The sequence below is a fragment of the Pan paniscus genome, chromosome 20 (genome assembly GCF_029289425.2).
Source record: "Pan paniscus chromosome 20, NHGRI_mPanPan1-v2.0_pri, whole genome shotgun sequence".
Lineage (NCBI taxonomy): Eukaryota > Metazoa > Chordata > Mammalia > Primates > Hominidae > Pan > Pan paniscus.
The window spans coordinates 13,057,956-13,079,808 of NC_073269.2; the positions used below are offsets into that span (position 1 = coordinate 13,057,956).

A 21,853-nucleotide genomic window follows, 5' to 3' on the forward strand; every position below is an offset into this window, starting at 1 on the left:
TTGGCTCCGCTGGGTGCCCGTCGCTACTCCACTCGCCGCTGATAGGCCATTCAACCGCCGCTCTGCGCGGCGCCGGCTCCGCCCCCGTCGGGTGTTTGTGGTGGGGCTGCGGAGTCGCCGATCCCGCCGGAAGCGCCAGGACAATGGGGACCCGGGACGACGAGTACGACTACCTATTCAAAGGTGCGGCCGGTGGGGCACAGACGGGCGAGGTCGTGGCGGCGAGGCGGCGGGCAGACGGGCCAAGGCCGCGCTCCAGGCCGCTGGGCCCAGGCCGGAGCCCGGGGCTTGGGGCCCGGCGGGTCAGGCAGCCGGGAAGGCCGGAGCCGACCGGGCAGCATCAGCTTCGGGCTAGGATGCGCGGCTATACGGAGCCGGAGGCCCGGAGAGACCTGGGGGACCTAGGACGCGCCGGGGCGGGGCCGGAGCCTAGAGGGGGTGGGGCCCGGAGCGGTGGGAGAGGCTGTTAGGGCGGGGCCTCCGCAGGGGGTGGAGCCTTCCCAAGATTTGGCGGGCCGGGCTGGGCTGAAAGCGTGATTCGGGATGGGGGCGGGGTTTTAGGGGCGGGGCTAAGGCGTGATGGGCGTGACCAATAGGTGGGTTGGGCCTGGGCAAATGGAGGCGGGGCTCTCACGAGGCTTGTCCTGATTGGGGCAGCGTGTTTGGGGGTGGGGCCCGGGAGAGGCGGGGCAGGCAATGGGGGCTGGGCCGACATGAGGGCCTGGGGGTGAGGTGTGTGGTGGTGGGAGCCTTGGATTGGGGTGCAAAGCTGGGATTGAGTGGAAAGGCACCCGTGTGTGCAGCAAGAATTCCATCTCTTCACTCAGAACTCTCAACAGCGCTAAGCCAGTACTTGCACTTTTCTGAGCACTTTACCCGAATTAACTAAAATCCTCACTGCAGCCCTTTGAGGTTGATACTAACCAGCCTCTCTTTTTACACGTTGGGAAACTGAGGCCCAGAGTGACAAAGACACAGTTTATAAGTGTTGGAACCCGATTGAGCCCAGGCCACCCACTTAGGAAGCGTGTCTTAGGGGGCTTGTGGCCAGCATCTGGGACTTGGGGTTGTTGGACCAACTTCTTCCAACATGTGCGCACTGATGGCCGGGGCCCCAGCCAGCCTGCTGGAGGGTCTTCCCCGCCCGAGGGACTGAGGGGGGCTCTAGGAGCATCACATAAGGCCTAGGTAGATCAGGCAGCCATTGCCCGTTTAGGTACAGCTGGAGGAAGCCGGAGTCCCTTGTTTCTCAGCTGAGCCTTCTGTGCCCAGCTACACTTTGGCCTAGTGGTCTGCCCTGGTTGCTGGGCTCCCTGGCTGACAATGGCAGCCCTTGAGGGCTAACCCCTGGATCCAAGGTGCCTTCACCCTGCGGCCTGCTCTATGAGGGCCTGCGTCGCACATCAGCTGTTGGTATCCTCACCTCGCTGAGCCGTTCCTCCGAGTGTGCTCTGTGGCTTGCACCAGGCCTAGCTGGGCCTTGTGTCTGGTCTCATCCAGCGTCTTCTGATTGTGGGGAATGGGGCAGAGGTCTCCCCACCTGGGCTGTCCGTGTGGCGAAAGCCTTCCGAGGAGAGGGAGAGGAAGTGCCTCTGCAAGGGCCTAGAGTCGTCCTGTGGCACTGAGGGCTCTGGCAGCTGCACACAGGTTGATAATGTCACTGGTGGGTGAGGCTCTGTGGTCAGCAGGTGCCCGGCCCAAGGTCTCGCCCCTCGTGGCAGGAGGAAGCTTTGGAAGGGTTTTGGAGACTGGGATACTAAGGGGCCATCTGGAGACAGGGGGACTAAACTTTGGGTCCTGCTGATCGGGTGCCATCTCCACTCAGCCCACCGTGAGGCAGCTGCTCCCAGGTCCTGGCTGGGCACCCACCCAGACGTGGCACTGCCAGGGCAGGGGTGTTGCTCCCCACATGCCCCATCCAGGTTTCTGTGGTTATCCCCTGCTTGTTATTTTCGCCCTTTTGCTGTGTTAAATGACCCAGCTCCGAGTGTTTGCTCAAGTCATGGTTTTGCCCTTTGGATTATTTCCTTGAAGTGCGTTCCCAGCAGAACAGTTACTGGGTCAGGAGCAATGGAGAGGCTGTGTGGTTCCCGGGACTCGTCTGCAGAGACTGCTTCCTGGAAACACTGATCTAGCTTCTGCGGCATCTGGCATTTGGCGGGCAGGCGGTGTGGGGGGCGGGGGGCGGTGCCTGCCCTGCTGCCCTCCTCACACTGGCCTCCTTTTACTAAGTCTAGCAGGTGCCCTGCTGACCTTCTCAAGCTAGTTGGTAGCAAAAATCTAACCCACAAGTTCAGCGTTTCCCAGACTGGTCATCTGCCGCCTCACCTTCACAGCTGTGCTCATCAGAGGACCTCCTCTGTTCTCTTTCAATATTTTTCTTTTCCTTTTTCTTTTCTTTTTTTTTTTTTTTTGAGACAGAATTTTACTCTAGTCACCCAGCCTGGAGTGCAGTGGCGCAATCTCGGCTCACTGCAGCCTCCGCCTCCCGGGTTCAAACGATTCTCCTGCCTCAGCCTCCCGAGTAGCTGGGATTACAAGCACCCACCACACCCGGCTAATTTTTGTATTTTAGTAGATACGGGGTTTCACCATGTTGGCCAGCTGATCTTGAACTCCTGACCTCAGGTGATCCACCTGTCTCGGCCTCCCAAAGTGCTGGGATTACAGGCATGAGCCACCGTGCCTGGCCTCTGCATTTTTTTTTTTTTTTTTTTTTTTTTGGTGGCCACATCATGCACTGGCTCCCTTGACTTCAGCGGCCGAGGCCAGCAGATCCCCCGGGTGATGCCCCGTGTGCCATTTGTTTTCCTCCGTGAATGTTCTTTCCTTCCCCCAGGAATGACACTGTTGATTTGTACCTAATTATAGAGCCTCACATTTATCCTCCTAACATTTTCTCCTTTAGCCACGGGCCATTTTCATAGCCTGCCACTAATTGCCATGGGACCCCAGATTTCTTTTCTGATGGACTTGGTACTCCATGGTTGCAGCTGTGTCCCCAAGGGCCACTGAGGTCCTCTCAGAGGCCTTCCCCTACCCTAGAGGCCCTGGCCAATCAGGGCTCACCTGGCCCTGGAGGACATGGGTCGTGGGGGAAACGGGCCGCAGCTGCTCCAGGCCCTGTCCTCTGGGTCTTGTCCACCCCTCCCCTGCCCAAGGACAAGGTGGCCCCTGTCCCCAGGGAACGGGCCTGCCTGGTGCTTCCCTTTCTGTGCTGAGGCTCCTGAGGCAGCTCCCAGCCCTCAAGCCTGGGCAGACCTCACAGTGGGCCTGCTGTTCCAGTTGCTGTTTGGGGACCCAAACATACCATCTTCCCCATTTAGAATGGGGGTCCCTCCAGTGCCCTGGCTCTGTACTCCTCCCCATAGAAGAGCTGAGACAAGAGTGGCCCCCAGTGCCGGTCCCTGGGGCCTAGGATGCTTAGGACCAGCTTCCAGGGGAGGGATGGGGCACTGCTTGGCTCCACCAGGCTCTGCCGGAATGGGGGCACCATTCCCCTGAAGGGTCTCTCAGTCTGCCTGAGCATTAGGGTCTGGGCCCCCAGGGCCACCACACTGTCATGGGGCAGGCCAGGGCACCTAGGACTTCTCAGAGGTGCCAGTTCTTTGTTTTTGCCAACCGGGCTTGCCTGCTCTGTCAGCCAAGTGGCGTGTCTGGGGTAGGGGGGTCGCTTCCCAGCCAGTGAAGCCACCAACTTCTGTGGAAATGCTCGGAGCTGTGTCCTCAAGGGCTCTTTATTTCCCCAAGACAACAGATTGCTTGTGTCCTAGACAATGAAGTTTTCATTCCCAGCCTGCATCCTGGACCAGCCCGCCGCTGCCCCGCTGGCCACCTCTCTGCATCGGGCACCCAGTGCCAGGGACTGGCTGGGCAGCTCAGCCTCTTTGCCATTCACCTGTTTTGTCACCCAGACTGGAGTGCAGTGGCTTAGTGTCAGCTCACTGCAACCTCCGCCTCCTGGGTTCAAATGATTCTCCTGCCTCAGCCTCCTGAGTAGCTGGGATTACAGGTGCCTACCACCATGCCCACCTATTTTTTGTATTTTTAGTAGAGACGGGGTTTCGCCATGTTGACAGGCTGGTCTCGAACTCCTGAGCTCAAGTGATCCACCCGCCTTGGCCTCCCAAAGTGCTGGGATTACAGGCGTGAGCCACTGCACCTGGCCTGTCATTGATCTGTTCAGTGGCCATTTGGCCTTTGCTCTGACTTGGTCACTCTGGGTTGAGTGTCCCCAGCTGTTCAGGGAGAATGACAATATTTACATCTGTCCCTGGGGCAGCCCTGAGAATGTGGACAGCTGAGGCCTGCAAAGCACTGGGGACCCAGCCTGGCCAAGGTGCTTGAGGGCAAAACTGATGGGGCTGGGTGCCATGGCTCACGCCTGGAATCCTAGTACTTTGGAAGGCCGAGGTGGGTGAATCACTTGAAGTCAGGAGTTTGAGACAGCCTGGCCAACATGGCAAAACCCCACCTCTACTAAAAATACAAAAATTATCTGGGCATCGTGGTGCACGCCTATAATCCCGGCTACTCGGGAGGCTGAGGCAGGAGGATCTCTTGAACTCAGGAGGCGGAGATTACAGTGAGCTGAGATTGTGTCAGTGCACTCCAGCCTGGGCGAGGGAGATTCCATCTCAATACAAACAAACAAAAACAAACAAACTGATGGGGCTGAGGAGCCGCTAAGGCTGTACAGCTGGGGCAAGGCTGGAATGGTGTGAAGGTGTCGGAATGCCTGGGCAGGGCCCGAGTTTCCTGTCTTATTTCCTGAGGACGTGAGAACTGAGCAGACCTGCCTGGCCTTGGCCAGGCTCCCGTAGCTGCCGTGGAAAGGAGGTTAAGGTTGGTGGTGTAGATGGGGGCCCTCACAGTGAGTCCATCTTGGCCCCCAGTGGCCTGGGAGCCGATTCTCATCCCTACTGGCTTGGTTGGGAGGTGCTGGGCCACACGCCTACATTCACTCCACCTCTTTCCATCTTTCTTTTTTTTTTTTTTTTGAGATGGAGTCTCGCTGTGTCGCCCAGCTTGGAGTGCAGTGGCACGATCCCGGCTCACTGCAACCTCCGCCTCCCAGGTTCAGATGATTCTCTTGCCTCAGCCTCCACCACCACACCCGGCTAATTTTTGTATTTTTCATAGAGACGGGGTTTCACCATGTTAGTCAGGTTGGTCTCAAACTCCTGACCTCAAATGATCCGCCTGCCTCGGCCTCCCCAAGTGCTGGGATTACAGGATTACAGGCATGAGCCACTGTACCCGGCCATCTTTCTGTCTTTCTCTGAAGTCCACTTGGTAGCCCTGTGCGGGGCACCCATGGTGACGTGAGAGAATGCCAGCCCCGTTGTCTTAGGTCTTGCACGCCAGGCCAAGCAGTGGTCTTTGGGGAGAGGAGAGGTCTGAGCCGAGGGGTCTTGAAGGATGAGTAGGAGTTTGCTGGCCGCCCCAGGGGGACAGGCTGCCCTATGCGGTGGGAGCTGGGGTGCCCAGAGCCTCAATGCCCACCCCATAAGGCAGAACCACGACTCCCGAGCCACGTGCTGGGGTTTGGGGTAGGACAGTGAGTGTGGCAGTGAGTTGCGAAGGAAGAACTTGGACTGTGAATGCAGAAGACCTGGGTTCAAATCCCGCCTGGCTCACTTCCCAGGCGGTGGCTCCAGACAAGTCACTTGGGGAGCACCGTTGGGAGGTGAGGGCGAGCCCACAAACATGCATAGCTTCAGGGTCCTGCTCTGCCCCGCACCCCGTTCCCCATCCAAGCCTCAGTTTCCTCATCTGTAAAAATGGGCTACACGAGGCTTCTGCGAAGTAACGCACATCAAGAGCTTTGTTAGCACAAGCTCATCGAATATTCTCCTTGTTCTTGTGATTCTTGGCTTCCAAGCAGCCAACCAGAGCGGGTACCAGGTGGGGTTGTAGGGGCTGCCTGATCCTGCCCTCCTCACCTGTGGCCCAAGGGTGGTGACCTGGCATCCTCTAGGTATGGGGCAGGCGGCATGCGTGGGAGGCTCTGCCAGCCTTTTTGGCATTTTGTTTGTTCACTTGACAGACATTTTCTTGGGTGTTTATTGTGTGCCAAGCACTGTGCCAGGACCTGATTCCTGCCCTTGGGGCAGACTGGCAAAAGATAAATGCCACCTGACAGGTAAGAGAGTGACAAGAGTGACAGAGGAAGAGCTGGGTCCGGGAGCAGGGTAATTCGGAGAGTAGAGTTTTAGTAGCATAGCAGGGAGGGCCTTCTTGGCCAAGTGGCATTTAAGGGGCCACACGAAGGGGATGAGGGAGGGAGCCAGGTGTGTGCCTGGAGAAGAGCGTTTCTGGCAGCAGGAGCAACCCGTGCAAAGGCCCTGAGGCAGAATCGCACCTGGCGTGTTGGGGGAACAGCATGGAGGCCTGTGTGGCTGGAGCAGAGTGAGCCAGGGGGCGGGAGGGAGGAGGGGAGGGCCCTGTGGGCAGCGGGGAGGACTGTGGCTTTTCCCCTGCGGAAGGTGGGGGCCACGGAGGGTTGTCTGCAGAGGAGGGAGGGAGGTGCCCTGGCTCAGCACTCACTGGCGCCCTCTGGTGGCTGCTGCAGGAGGACAGCGTTTTGGTTGGTGATGAGCGTGAACACAGGGACCGCACAGACAATACCTTCCAGGGTCTGAGAGTCTGGAATGGAATCGCCCAGGGAGACATGGGGGGGTGCACCCCTCGTCCTCCCTTCTCTTGGATCTGTTTTGGATGTGCTGAAGGATTGATTCTGAGATGCGAGAGAAAGGAAGGAGTCGAGAATGACTCCAGGTTTCTGGCGTGAGTGCCTGGTAGGACCAAGCCAAAGTTAACCAAGATAAGGAGGGTAGGTGAGCGGTGGGTGAGCAGGCTTAGGGAGTGATCGGGAGCTTGGCTCTGCTCTTCTGGGTATGAGGGGCCTGGGGCTCCTGAGGAGACATGAAGGAGACAATGGGCACGCCAGTCTGGGCTTCTAGGGAGAGAGGTAATATAGGAGTTACCAGCCCATGGCTGGTATTTACAGCCATGAGCCTGGATGGGGTCACCTGGGGACTGGGTGTGGACAGAGATGCCTGTCCTGAGGCTCCCTGAGGTTCGAAGGTAGAGTGGGAGACTGAGTGGGAGTGACTGTGAGGAGAGGAGTCGGGGTGTGGAGCCCCTGCAGGCAGGGAAGGAGGGAGAGCTGGCTGGGTGCCTGCTGCACAGGCCCGGGGGAGTGGGGGTAGCTGAGGCTGACGCTGACTGTGGGGGCGAAAGCATGCTTGGTTTGAGTTCTAGGACTGGGGGACAGGAGGTGGAGTGAGTGAGTGTAGATGATACCTTCCAGTGCCCGAGGCAGGAAGTTGGGTCAGGAGAGAATGTTTTCTAGAGGGAAAATTCCAAACGTGTAGGTACAGCCCCACAGTGTGGCCAGGGGAAGGGCAGAGGAGGGCTGCCTGGTGGGCTCCAGGGCCTGCTCCCTCAATGTAGCAGGGGTCCCGGGTGGGGCCAGCGGACCTCTGGGTCAGCCAGGGCTCAGCCTGGCTGCCAGCACCTCCCCGAGCTCAGGAGGAACAGCCATACCCATCTCTTCCCGGACAAGGAAGCCTCATCCTCAGTGGATGCCCCCTAACTCCCTGGGACCAGGGATGACCAAGCCACTGAGCCAACCCACCCTCAGGTGCCGGGGCCCAAGGCCCACACTTGGGGGTCCACGGGGCTTCTGGCAGGGGCGTCTGGTTGGCTGTATTCAAGTGCACACACACACACTGATCTTCCCCACATGGTATGTTCTGGGTCTGGGAACAGCTCACCCAGACCCCACCCCAGAGCCTGGGGCGGCTGGGCCCATAGGGACAGTGCTTCCATGGCTGGGACAGGAAACAGTTTACAAGGCAGCTCACCCCTGGCCTGACCAGCAGGCACCTGCTCTGCTCAGGGAATGTGTTCCTGATGCTCCTTGGCCAGCATGAGACAGGCCTGCTGCACACCCCGTGTCGACTGGGCTCAGGCCCCCATCCCTGGGTGCTGTTGCCCACAAACCCTCATCTCTGTTCTGTCCACGCTGCGCTGACTCCTTTCTGGGCCAGGGTTTGCATCTTGGCAAGCTGCTGTGCTGTGCACCCCCCTCCTGGGACAATGCATACCTGTGTTGGAGCCTTGTGAGGAGCTGTGCACACACGTGGACTGCCACATGGACTGCCCCTTGAATGAGGACTTAGCCTTGGCTGGAGCTCCCTGCAGCTCAGCAGGGGACCTGACCCTGGGGACAGGGGTGGTGGGAGGTGGCTGCAGGCTCTTTCCTCCAGGCTGCGTCCTCAGGGCACATTCCTGTTCCCCACTCAGCCATCTGTGCCGAAGCTGGATGTGGGTTTGCTGCACCAGGAGAGGTGGGGGTTGAGGTGGGAGTAGCTCCTCGTGTCCTGTCACTTACATACCTGGAGCAGTGACCCTTCCCACGCCCTGACCAGAAACCACAACAACCGTGACAGCTGCCTACTCGTGTCCCTTCCTGTGCGATGCCTGCTCTTTTCGTGGGGGGAGACAGAATCTCTGTTGCCCAGGCTGGAGTGCAGTGATTCGATCTCAGCTCACTGCAGCCTCCACCTCCTGGGCTCAAGCGATTCTCCTGCCTCAGCCTCCTGAGTAGCTGGGGCTACAGTAGCCACCACGCCTGGCTAATTATTATTATTATTATTTTTTTTTTGAGATGGAGTCTCGCTCTGTCACCCAGGCTGGAGTACGGTGGCGTGATCTCGGCTCACTGCAAGCTCCGCCTCCCGGATTCACGCCATTCTCCTGCCTCAGCCTCCCAAGTAGCTGGGGCTACAGGCGCCCGCTACCACACCCAGCTAATTTTATTGTATTTTTAGTGGAGATGGGGTTTCACCATGTTAGCCAGGATGGTCTCGATCTCCTGACCTCGTGATCCACCCGCCTCGGCCTCCCAAAGTGCTGGGATTACAGGTGTGAGCCACCGTGCCCGGGTAATTTTTGTATTTTTTATAGAGACGGGATTTCACCATGTTGGCCAGGCTGGTCTCGAACTCCCGACCTCAAGTGATCCGCCCGGCTCGGCCTCTCAAAGCATTGAGATTACAGGCGGGAGCCACCGTGCCTGGCCATGCCTGCTCTTACTTCCTCCTCCTGTGACTGCCTTCCTGTTCACACATTTGGAAAAAGTAGTCCAGAGGTGAAGTGACTTGCCCAAGGTCACCCCGCTCAGGAGCCTTCTCAAGCCGTGTCTGGCTGCCCAGCCACCAGGCTGCAGGTGGAGGCTCAGGGTTGATGGATCTCGAGCTGCTCTGCCTGCCTGGCTGCCTGGGTCCCCTTGCCCCAGCTGGGACAGCCCTGCTCTGAGGACCAGACACGGGCAGGTGTTGTGCTATCCGCAGTGGCTGTTTCTGGAAGGCAGGAGCCTGCTTTCACTTCTGCACCACTTAGCACAGTGCCTGCAGGCTCTGGGCTCCAGGCATCTCCCGACTCCTCCACACCGTTGGCAGCCGCGTTGGTGCAGCACCCAGGGAACCGGCGGGAAGGTTGTGGGGGCAGTCGTGGGTGGAGTGTGGGGATTCACAGAACCTCGCCTTCCCGCCCAGTGGTGCTCATCGGGGACTCAGGCGTGGGCAAGAGCAACCTGCTGTCACGCTTCACCCGCAACGAGTTCAACCTGGAGAGCAAGAGCACCATCGGCGTGGAGTTCGCCACCCGCAGCATCCAGGTGGACGGCAAGACCATCAAGGCGCAGATCTGGGACACCGCTGGCCAGGAGCGCTACCGCGCCATCACCTCCGCGTGCGTGTCGGCAGCCTGGGCAGGGACGCTGAGATTCGGGGGCGTGGGCTTGCAGCGCGTGGGCTTGGAAGGATGTGTAGGAGTTGGGCAGGAGAAGGGGAGAGTGTGCTCCCAAGAGCAGGGAGTGAGGCTGGAAGAACACTTTAGCCATGCGCCGTGGGACCCTCAGGCTGACCAGCGCCCAGCCTTGGCCACACCAGGGTATCTCTGGGTACCAAGTGCAGTGAGGACCTGGCTCAGGCCACTCCGCCTTGCCGCTGCCCCTACCCAGCCAGCATCCCAGCCTTCCTCCTCCCTCAGCTTCCCTCCTCACTGGTGCCCACACCTGGTCCCACACGCCTCCTGTCCTCCCACCTGGGCCTGGCCTCCATTCCCTGCAAAGGCTTCCCAGCCATCAGGACCCACTCAGCTGCCTTTTTCTGGACCCCTCCCAAGCCCCCCGGCCATTCCCACCACCGTCTTGAGATCCTCTGGGCTCCCTCCCATCTCCTTCATCCCTCAGGTACATCTGTCTCTCTGTCACCTCCTCTTGTTTTTTTTTTTTTTGAGATGGAGTTTCACTCTTGTCGCCCAGGCTGGAGTGCGATGGCACGATCTCGGCTCACTGCAACCTCCGCCTCCTGGGTTCAAGCGATTCTCCTGCCTCAGCCTCCCAAGTAGCTGGGATTATAGGCACATGCCGCCATACCAGGCTAATTTTGTATTTTTAGTAGAGATGGGGTTTCTCCACATTGGTCAGGCTGGTCTCAAACTCCCGACCTCAGGTGATCCACCCTCTCGGCTTCCCAAAGTACTGAGATTACAGGTGGCGTGAGCCACCGTGCCTGGCTGTCGCCTCTTCTTTTTTGGAGACAGGGTCTTGCTCTGTTGCCCAGGCTGGAGTGCAGTGCCACAATTGCAGCTCACTGCCCCCTTGACCTCCCAGGCTCAAGCGATTCTCCTGCCTCAGCCTCCTGAGTAGCTGGGGCTACAGGCCTGTGCCACCATGCCTGGCTAATTTAATTAATTAATTAATTAATTTTTTATTTTTAGTTTTTGAGACAGAGTCTCACTCTGTCGCCCAGGCTGGAGTGCAGTGGCGCAGTCTCAGCTCACTGCAAGCTCTGCCTCCCAGGTTCATGCCATTCTCCTGCCTCAGCCTCCCGAGCAGCTGGGACTACAGGCGCCCACCACCTCGCCTGGCCAATTTTTTGTATTTTTAGTAGAGATGGGGTTTCACCGCATTAGCCAGGATGGTCTCGATCTCCTGACCTCATGATCTGCCCGCCTTGGCCTCCCAAAGTGCTGGGATTACAGGCGTGAGTGACCATGCCCGGCCTATTTATTTATTTTTTTGAGATAGAGTCTCACTCTGTCATCCAGACTGAAGTGCAGTGTCACAATCTCGGCTCACTGCAACCTCCGTCCCCGCCCCCCAAGGTTCAAGCAATTCTCCTGCCTTATCCTCCCGAGTAGCTGGGATTACAGGCGCCTGCCACCACACCTGGCTAATTTTTGTATTTTTAGTAGAGATGGGGTTTCACCATCTTGGCCAGGCTGATCTTGAATTCCTGACCTCGTGATCCACCTGCCTCGGCTTCCCAAAGTGCTGGGATTACAGGCATGAGCCACCACCCCCGGCCAATTTTTGTGTTTTTCTAGTAGAGATGGGGTATCGCCATGTTGCCCAAGCTGGTCTGAAACTCCCAGCCTCAAGTGATCCACCCGCCTCAGCCTCCCAAAGTGCTGGGATTACAGGCATGAGCCACCATGCCCAGCCCCTTCTTCCCTTTTTTTGATGACCTCACGGTATCTTCTATTTCCAGCTCCCAAACTCCCTCCTCAGACCCCCACATTTCAGAGCTGGATCCAGGGAGCAGCGCTGGGGCCTCCAGACACACACCCTTCCCTTGAGGCCACAATGACTGCCCCTTGGCTCGGCCCTGGACGACCCACCCTGGGCGTCATGTGTGCTGTTACCCGTGAGGCTGCCGCTGCCCATGGTCGTCCTCCAGAGAGGCTCATGGGCCCCTGACCCTGCAGGTACTACCGTGGTGCAGTGGGCGCCCTGCTGGTGTACGACATCGCCAAGCACCTGACCTATGAGAACGTGGAGCGCTGGCTGAAGGAGCTGCGGGACCACGCAGACAGCAACATCGTCATCATGCTGGTGGGCAACAAGAGTGACCTGCGCCACCTGCGGGCTGTGCCCACTGACGAGGCCCGCGCCTTCGCAGGTGAGCAGACGGAGACGCAGGCATCAGAGAGGTGTCTGGAAGGCAGGAGGCCCCTCACAGTGTTGGGGCCCCGGCCACAGCCCTGGCTTCCCTTCCCTGAGGAGTGGCCTTGGGATGGGCCAGGTGGGTGGGCGGGGTCCCTGAGAGCATGTGGGAGCCTGTCACCCTGCCTCCCCACTCACCTAGGCAGTATTCTTTGTTCCAGAAAAGAACAACTTGTCTTTCATCGAGACCTCAGCCTTGGATTCCACTAACGTAGAGGAAGCATTCAAGAACATCCTCACAGGTGGCCGGGGACCAGATGGGTGTGGGTAGGGCACCAGCCAGGCAGGGTGGAACACGGCCTCTGAACCTTTGCTTGTTTTGTTCGTTTGCTTGTTTTTTTCTTTTTGTTTTTTTTCTTTTTTTTGTCGGGGCAGGATGGAGTTTTGCTCTTTGCCCAGGCTGGAGTGCGGTGGCTTGATCTCAGCTTACTGCAACCTCCGCCTTCCAGGTTCAGGCAATTCTCCTGCCTCAGCCTCCCGAGTAGCTGGGATTACAGGTGCCTGCCACCACACCCGCTAATTTTTGTAATTTTTAGTAGAGACAGGATTTCACAATGTTGGCCAGGTTGATCTCGAACTCCTGGGCTCAAGTGATCCTCCTGCCTCAGCCTCCCAAAGTGCTGGGATTACAGGCGTGAGCCACTGCACCTGGCCTGTTTGATTTTTTTCCACCACCACCCCTAACCTTTGCTTGTTAAACCTGCCGGTCCACCTGGACACTTCACAGGGTCAGACCAGGTCTAGCCCTTGCTGGCACTGGGGACACAGAGACCCCCTGGCCCCAGTTCCTGGGGATGGGCCCTGCCTTAACTCTTGGCGCTGCGGGGAGGCGGGTAGCCTCAGGGACCTGGAGCCTTTTGGCTTCTGGGAGTTTACCTCTGAGGGAGGAGGGTGCTTCTGATCTTAGGGAGCGAGAGGCTGGGGCTGGCTGTGACTAGATGTGGGTCCTGCCCTGGCTGGGTGCGCAGCCCCTGTCCTTGTTACCCCTGATGTGATGGGGGCGCTGTGGGGGTCTGGAGAGGGGCTCTGGAGTCCTGCAGGGAGGGGTTCCCCTCGGCAGGCAGGGCACATGCTGGCTCACCCCACGTCCCCCTGTACCCCCTTTGCAGAGATCTACCGCATCGTGTCACAGAAACAGATCGCAGACCGCGCTGCCCACGACGAGTCCCCGGGGAACAACGTGGTGGACATCAGCGTGCCGCCCACCACGGACGGACAGAAGCCCAACAAGCTGCAGTGCTGCCAGAACCTGTGACCCCTGCGCCTCCGCCCAGCGTGCGTGCACGTCCTCCGCCCGCCCCCGCCACGGTGTCCTCCGGCCCCTCCCTGCTGTCCCTCTGTGGCCGGCTCGTTCCAGCCCTCCCAGTGAGCTCTGCACGGCCGGGCCGGGGCCCAGGAAGGACAGGAGCCAGTGCTACCCCGTCCTGCCCGGGGAAAAGCTAGAAGCCCCGGTTTGCTGCAGCCATGAAACTCGGGTCCCCACAGCGTCTTGGCGGGGTGGGGAGGGCGGCAGGATGGACGGGGCTGGCTAGAGGCGAGGAGGATGGGCGGACGGCGCCGCCTTCTCCCCTTTTCCTTGGCCGACTCTAGGGAGCGATTGCCTCCCTCCCTCTGTGACCGGGTGGCCCAGCCAGCCCGTCGTCCCCACCCAGAACCGTGCTCTGGGCCAAAGCCCGAAGAACCAGGCAGCGGGGGCCGGGGCAGGCGGACCCCCCGGGCTCTCAGCGCCCACCCGCTCCTCCGCGCACAGCAGCTCGCACAGGCCTCCCACCTCTGCCTGTTGATCGATGCAGGGAGAAGCCCGTCCCCCCCCCCCCCCTCTCCCCTCCCCTCTCCTGCACGCAACGCGCCCTCTCGGCCCTCCCTGTCCCCCTCCTCTGTCTAGTCTCCCCATCTGGTCTGGAACCTGTTTGCAAGTGAAGCAATATCTCCGTGTTTTGTATATACAACCGCTCTTGTAGCCTTTGGTTTTTGTTAATGTAGAGAAACACAGATTCTTTATACACTTTGTAAGATTTACGCCAAACCCCAGCTCTCGATCTCTTCTTCTCCCTGTGGCCCCTGCGCTGTTGCCCCGTCCCCGTCACCCCACCCGTTACTGAAATGTATAATCTGACTTCCTGTACAGAAACCTGCCGCTGCGCCTCTGTCTTCTTTCTTTTCCGCCAGGCGCCAGCTCCTGGGCTGAGGCCCCTCTCGCTGCACGTTCCCCAATGCAGGCCAGACCCCCCGTCTCCCCAGCCCACCCCACAGGAAGCGAGAGGACCCTGGCACCTGCCAAGGGCAGCGTGGAAGTCGGCCAGTGCAGTTGGGGTGGGCCCTGGTCAAGCTGCCCCTGTGGCAGGGAGGGAGGGAAGGCTGCCGCTTGTCCTTGACTTTAAACTCCTGGGTCCTAGGACCCCAGGCCTGCGGGCGTCCCCTGATGGGGATGGGAGCCAAGGGCAGTGGCCAGGGTTCATCACTTTGTCTCCTGCCAGGGCCTCCCCTCCCGTGGGGTCCTGACGAGGGTGACTTGCCCAGTGGATGTTGGTGATGCCAGCTGTCTCCACCCTAAACTGACACCGGAGGAGGGCCCAGTGGGGAAATGCCAGGGACAGCAAAATGTGTGGCATGGAGTTCCTCTTCCCAGGATCCAGCGTCTCCCTCCACCTCACCCCTGCAGTGACCTTGGGACCAGTGTGAGCTGCCAGCAGCTGTCCAAAAGCTCCAGCCTCTAGCTGAAGAGGCCACCCACACCCTGAAGACCCTGGGGACCCATGAGAGAGGACAGCACCATTCCCTCTTGATTCTAGACTGGCTGCCCTGCCTGGAGGGATAGGGGATCGCAGACACCTTTTCCCAGAAGAGCTCCAGGTCGCTGGGAGCTGTGTAGACACAGGAGTTGGAATGAGCCAAGGTGTGCGCTCCAGGCCCAGGGAGCAGCCTGGCACAGAGCTAACTGGCAGAATTGGAGGCACCTGGGCACCTTGGGCTCCAAGGCCCATTCACAGAGACCCCTGGGACATGGATTCCCCTGGGTTTGGGCAGGGCAGGTCATGTGGTGGACAGAGGCATTGGGTGCTAAGCAAGAAAGCACCTTGAGTTTTTTGTTTGTTTTGAGACAGAGCCTTGCTCTGTCACCCAGGCTGGAGTGCAGTAGCGTGATCTTGGCTCACTGCAACCTCCACCTCCCAGGTTCAAGGGATTCTCCTGCCTCAGCCTCTGGAGTAGCTCGATTACAGGCACATGCGACCACACCCAGCTTATTTTTGTATTTTTAGTAGAGACAGAGTTTTGCCATGTTGCCCAGGCTGGTCTCGAACTCCTGACCTCAGATGATCTACCCGCCTCGACCTCCCAAAGTGCTGGGATTACAGGCGTGAGCTACCGTGACTGGCCTTAGCACCTTGAATTTCAAGCAGTCAAAAGATCAACAAATATTTCTAGAGCCGCCACTATCTGCTAGGCCTGAGATGGGGACTGACTGACATACTCTGTGTCCCTTTAAGAGTCAGAAGCCAGCAATGCCAGTTTAATTACTCTGATTTCAGTGATTTAATAAGCACGTCCTGCTCACTCTGCCAGACTCTGTTCTTAAATCTTTTATTATTATGGTAACATACACATAAAACTTAACTTTTTTTGGCCAGGCGCGGTGGCTCACGCCTGTAATCCCAGCACTTTGGGAGGCCAAGGTGGGTGGATCACGAGGTCAGGAGATTGAGACCATCCTGACTAACATGGTGAAACCCCGTCTCTACCAAAAATACAAAAAAAAATTAGCCAGGCATGGTAGTGGGCGCCTGTAGTTCCAGCTACTCGGGAGGCTGAGGCGGGAGAATGGCGTGAACCCGGGAGGCGGAGCTTGCAGTGAGCAGAGATTGTGCCACTGCACTCCAGCCTGGGCGACATAGCGAGACTCCGTCTCAAAAAAAAACTTTTTTTTTTTTTTTAAATCAGGGTCTTGCTCTGTCACCCAGGCTGGAGTGCAGTGGCATGATCTCACTACAACCTCCAACTCCCAGGCTCAAGCCATCCTCCCACCGCAGCCTCCCAAGTAGCTGGAACCACAGGCACACGCCACAACGCCTGGCTAATTTTTGTATTTTTTGTAGAGGCAGGGGTCTCACTGTGTTGCCCAGGCTGGTCTCGAACTCCTGGGCCCAAGAAATCCACCCACCTCAGCCTGTCAAGATGTTGGGATTACAGGCTTCAGCCACCATGCCTGGCCTGTATGGCAATTCTACGTTTACTTTTCTTAGGGGCCGTGTTAAATCTTTCACACATCATTATTTGTTATTTGCAACAACCCAACGAGGTGGGCATAATATACTGGCCCCTTTTACAGAGGTTAAGTGATTCCCCTAAGGTCTCACAATTAGTAAGATGCAGACAGGTTTCAAACCCAGAACTGTGTGTAACCGCTAAGTTATGAGGCTTCTCTGAGCATTTATTGAGTACCAGCTATGAGCCAGAAAACTCTAAGAAGTGGATAAAATGCCCAGATAAAAGGCCAGGAAGACAGCCGGGCACGGTGGTGTGACCTGTAGTCCCAGCTACTCTGGGTCTGAGACAGGAGAATTTCTTTTTTCTTTTCTTTTTTTTTTTTTTCTTTTTTTTGAGATGGAGTCTCGCTCTGTCGCCCAGGCTGGAGTGCAGTGGCTTGATCTCGGCTCACTGCAACCTCCCCCTCGCCTCCTGAGTTTAAGCAATTCTCCTGCTTCAGCCTCCTAAGTAGTTGGGATTACAGGCACATGCCACCACACCCGGCTGATTTTTTTTTGTTTTTTTTGTTTTGGTAGAGATGGGGTTTCACCGTGTTAGCCAGGATGGTTACTATCTCCTGACTTTGTGATCCGCCCACCTTGGGCTCCCAAAGTCCTGGGATTACAGGCGTGAGCCACCGTGCCCGGGCAACAGGAGGATTTCAAATAGAAACTGCCAATGAAAAAAGAGAGAGAAGGATCACTTGAACCCAGGAGTTACAGTCCAACCTGGGCAACACAGCAAGACCCAGTCTCTAAAAAAATAATAAAGAAACGCTGAGGGCATGGCTCACGTCTGTAATTACAGCACTTTGGGAGACCAAGGCAGGCAGATTGCATGAGCCCAGGAATGCGAGACCAGCCTGGGCAACATGATGAAACCACGTTTCTACAAAAAATACAAAAATTAGCCAGGCATGGTGGCACGCACCTACTTAGGAGGAGGAGATGGGAAGATCAATTGAGTCAGGGAGGTAGAGGATGCAGTGAGCTGTGATCACACCACTGCACTCCAGCATGGGCAACAGAGGGAGACACTGTCACAGTGAATGAATGAATGAATGAATGGAGACTGGGAAGAAGTATACCAACTTTTAAAAAATGTTTTATGGGGTGGGTGCAGTGGCTCATGCCTGTAACCCCAGCACTTTGGGATGCCGATGCAGGCAGATCATTTGAGGTCAGGAGTTTGAGACCAGCCTGGCCAACATGGCAAAACCCCATCTCTAATAAAAACACAAAAATTAGCTAGGCATGGTGGCAGGTGCCTGTAATCCCAGCTACTCCAGGGGCTGGAGCAGGAGGATCACTTGAACCTGGGAGGTGGAGGTTGGAGTGAGCAGAGATAGTACCACTGCACTCCAGCATGGGCAACTGAGCGAGACCCTGTCTCAAAAAAAAAAAAAAAAAAAAACCACCTAAAGGTTTGATTAGAGTCAGGACTGGATTGAGCGCTGCCTAACTAGTGTCGTGTACATACATTAGAAGACACATTACATTAATGTTTCCCTCTTTTGTGGCATTAGCAGCTGCTAATGAGCATTACCAAGCTTCATAATCCATTAGCGGCTACAAAATGGTGATATGCAAATTGTATTCCTTCTCTTATTTCTGGAATACTTTTTTTTTCCTTTTTTTTGAGATGGAGTCTCACTCTGTCGCCAGGCTGGAGTGCAGTGGTGAGATCTCGGCTCACTGCAACCTCTGCCTCCCAGGTTCAAGCGATTCTCCTGCCTCAGCTTCCCCAGTAGCTAGGACTACAGGTGCACACCACCATGCCAGGCTAAATTTTTGTATTTTTAGTAGAGACGGGGTTTCACCATGTTGGCCAGGATGATCTCCATCTCTTGACCTCGTGATCCGCCCGCCTCGGCCTCCCAAAATGCTGAGATTACAGGCGTGAGCCACTGCACCGCCCAGCCAGGTTACTTTTTTTTTCTTTGAGACGGGTCTTTTTTTTTTTTTTTGAGTCAGTCTCATTCTGTCTTGGCTCACTGCAACCTCCACCTCCTGGGTTTAAGTGATCCTCATGCCTCAGCCTCCCAGGTAGCTGGGATTACAGGCATATGCCCAGCTAATTTTTGTGTTTTTAGTAGAGATGGGATTTCACCACATTGGCCAGGCTGGTCTCGAACTACTGGCCTCATGTGATAAACCTGCTTTGGCCTCCCAAAGTGCTAGGATTACAGGTGTAAGACACCGTGCCCAGCCTTCTTTTTTTTGTTTTCTTTTTTGTGTATGTATTTATTTATTTATTTATTCGAGACAGAATGGCTCTGTCACCCAGGCTGGAGTTCAGTGGCACAATCTCGGCTCACTGCAACCTCTGCCTCCCAGGTTCAAGCAATTCTCCTGTCTCAGCCTCCTGAGTAGCTGGGACTACAGGTACACACCACCATGCCCGGATAATTTTTGTATATTTATTATAGATGGGGTTTCACCATATTGGTTAGGCTGGTCTTGAACTCCTGACCTCAAGTAATCCACCCACCTCAGCCTCCCAAAGTGCTAGGATCAGGAATTTGACACCATCCTGGCCAACATGATGAAACCCTGTCTCTACTAAAAATGCAAATTCTAGATGGGCATGGTGGCAAGTGACTGTAATCCAGCTACTCAGGAGGCTGAAGCAGGAGAATTGCTTGAACCTGGGGGCGGAAGTTGCAGTGAGCCAAGATTGTTCCATTGCACTCCAGCCTGGGCGATAGAGTGAAACTCCATCTCAAAAATAAATAAATAAATAAATAAATAACTGAAATTATCTGCCAGGCACAGTGGCTCACGCCTGTAATCCTACCACTTTGTGAGGCCGAGGCAGGAGGATCGTTTGAGCCCAGGAGCTCAAAACTAGCTTGGGCCTCATAGCAAGCCCCGTCTCTATTTATTCTTTAAAAATTAAGGCCAGGCACAGTGGCTCACGTCTTTAATCCCAGCACTTTGGGAGGACTAGGCAGGTGGATCACGAGGTCAGGAGTTTGAGACCAGCCTGGCCAATACGGTGAAACTCCGTCTCTACTAAAAATACAAAAAAACTAGCTGGGCATGGTGGCGTGCACCTGTATTCCCAGCTACTTAGGAGGTGGAGGCAGGAGAATCACTTGAACCCAGGAGACAGAGGTTGCAGTAAGCCAAGATTGCACCACTGCACTCTAGCCTGGGCAATAGAGGGAGACTCCATCTCAAAATAAAATAAAATAAAAAATTGGCTGTGCGCGGTGGCTGAGGCCTGTAATCCCAGCACGTTGGGAGGCCGAGGCGGGTAGATCACGAGGTCAGGAGATCGAGACCATCCTAACATGGTGAAACCCCGTCTCTACTAAAAAATACAAAAAATCAGCCGGGTGGGGCGGCGGGCGCCTGTAGTCCCAGCTACTCGGGAGGCTGAGGCAGGCGAATAGCGTGAACCCGGCAGGCGGAGGTTGCAGTGAGCCGAGATCACGCCACTGCACTCCAGCTGGGCGACAGAGCGAGACTCCGTCTCTAAATAAATAAATAAATAAAATATCATTCGCCACTAAAATGAACCAGGGCTCTTCGGAAAAATGGTTGAGTCCAGGCCTGGGGCAGGCAAAAGACAAGACAAGTCAGCCTGGAAGAGTTTGTTGAGCCAGTTAGTAAGGAAATGCTCCAAGATGGAATTAGAAAATCACCATTTGGGGCCGGGCGCGGCGGCTCACGCCTGTTATCCCAGCACTTTGGGAGGCCAAGGAGGGCGGATCACCAGGTCAGGAGATCGAGACCATCCTGGCTAACACGGTGAAATCCCATCTCTACTAAAAAAAAAAAATACAAAAAATTAGCCGGGCGTGGTGGTGGGCGCCTGTAGTCCCAGCTACTCGGGGGGCTGAGGCAGGAGAATGGCGTGAATCCCGGAGGCGGAGCTTACAGTGAGCCGAGATCGCGCCACTGCACTCCAGCCTGGGAGACAGAGCAACGCTCCGTCTCAAAAAAGAAAATCACCATTTGGTTGCCATTATGGTAATAACTGACTCAGGCAAGGGTCATCAATTGATATTAAGCTCTTGGAAACGGCATGTGTTGAGGAACAGGCTATTTAATTACTTTCGAAGTATCTCCCCAGAAAGCACTTATTAACAAAGTGTAAAGTCAGGTGCCGTGGCTCATGCCTGAGGTTAGGAATTTAAGACTAGCCTGGCCAACATGGCGAAACCCCATCTCTACTAAAAATACACAAATTAGCTGGACGTGGTGGTGCGGGCCTGTAATCACAACTACTCAGGAGGCTGAGGCAGGAAAATCACTTGAACCGGTGGCGGAGGTTGCAGTGAGCCGAGAGGGCGCCACTGCACTCCAGTCTGGGCCACAGAATGAGACTCCATCGCCAAAAAGAAAAAAAGAAAAAAAAAATTGGTCGGGCGTGGTGGCTCCTGCCTGTAATCCCAGCACTTTGGGAGGCGGAAGTGGGCAGATCACTTGAAGTCAGGCGTTTAAGACCAGCCTGACCAACATAGTGAAACCTGCCTCTACTAAAAACACAAAAATTAGCTGGGCGTGGTGGTGCGGGCCTGTAATCCCAGCTACCCGGGAGGTGAGACAGAAGAATCCCTTGAACCTGGGAGGCAGAGGTTGCAGTGAGCTGAGACCACCATTGCACTCCAGCCTGGGTGACAGAGTGAGACTCTGTCTCAAAAAATTAAAAAAAAAAAAATTAAAATTAAATAAAATATTAAAAAATAACAACAACAACAACAACAAAACACCACAGTGTAACATACTAACTCACACTGGAGAAACTGGCAGACACCATTTGAACCAAGTTAGCACAATCGATAGTGGACAAAATCAGCATTGTATGCATCCTGAAAACACAATGTCACGTCTGTTTCCTGCCACAAATGCAAAATCATGAGAAAGTATTAGACAAATAGCAATGGAAGGACTTCCTGCAAAATTACTAGCCTGGAATTTTTGAAAAATATTGATGTCATGGAGAGAAGGTAAGATTGATAAAATGTTCCAGAAAGAGAGACTAAATTAGAGTCGTTAACAACAAAATACAATGCTGGATCCTGGGATGGATTTGGGATTTTTTGTTTTTTGACACAGGATCTTGCTCTGTTGCCCAGGCTGGAATGCAGTGGCAAGGTAATGGCTCACTGCAGCCCAGAACTCCTGGGCTCAATTGATCCTCTCACTTCAGCCTCCCAAGTAGCTGGGACCACAGGAGGATGCCACCACAACTGGCTAATATTTTTATTTTTTTTGTAGAGATGGGGTCTCACTGTGCTGCCCAGACTGATCTCAGACTCCTAGACCCAAGAGACCTTCCTGCCTTGGGCTCCCAAAGAGCTGGGATTGCAGACATGACTCACTGTGCCTGGCCTGGACTTTGGATTTTTAAAGGACTTTATTGGAAACTTTTTTTTTCTTTTTTTTGAGACAGAGTCTGGCTGTGTTGCCCAGGTTAGAGTGCAGTGGCAAGATCTCCGCTCACGGCAACCTCCACCTTGCAGATTCAAGCAATTCTCCTGCCTCAGCCTCCTGAGTAGCTGGAATTACAGGTACCCACAACAAAACCCAGCTAATTATTTGTATTTTTAGTACAGACAGGGTTTCACCATGTTGG

General features: G+C 55.8%; 1 protein-coding gene across 1 annotated transcript; it reads left to right on the plus strand.

Annotated features, from left to right (window-relative positions):
* The first annotated feature begins 50 nt into the window (after positions 1-50).
* On the plus strand, positions 51-14,153 carry RAB11B (RAB11B, member RAS oncogene family). Its single transcript, XM_003809977.4, has 5 exons — positions 51-183; positions 9,567-9,762; positions 11,785-11,978; positions 12,184-12,264; positions 13,132-14,153. The coding sequence occupies exons 1-5, from the start codon at positions 144-146 to the stop codon at positions 13,275-13,277; spliced, it is 657 nt and encodes a 218-aa protein (XP_003810025.1). The 5' UTR covers positions 51-143; the 3' UTR covers positions 13,278-14,153.
* Positions 14,154-21,853: the final 7,700 nt, after the last annotated feature.

Excerpts from the sequence above, each read along its gene's own strand:
- RAB11B (XM_003809977.4), top strand. The coding sequence starts at position 144 with ATGGGGACCCGGGACGACGAGTACGACTACCTATTCAAAG. Across the intron at positions 184-9,566 it reads GTACGACTACCTATTCAAAG|TGGTGCTCATCGGGGACTCA; the intron begins GTGCGGCCGGTG and ends CTTCCCGCCCAG. Across the intron at positions 11,979-12,183 it reads CGAGGCCCGCGCCTTCGCAG|AAAAGAACAACTTGTCTTTC; the intron begins GTGAGCAGACGG and ends TCTTTGTTCCAG.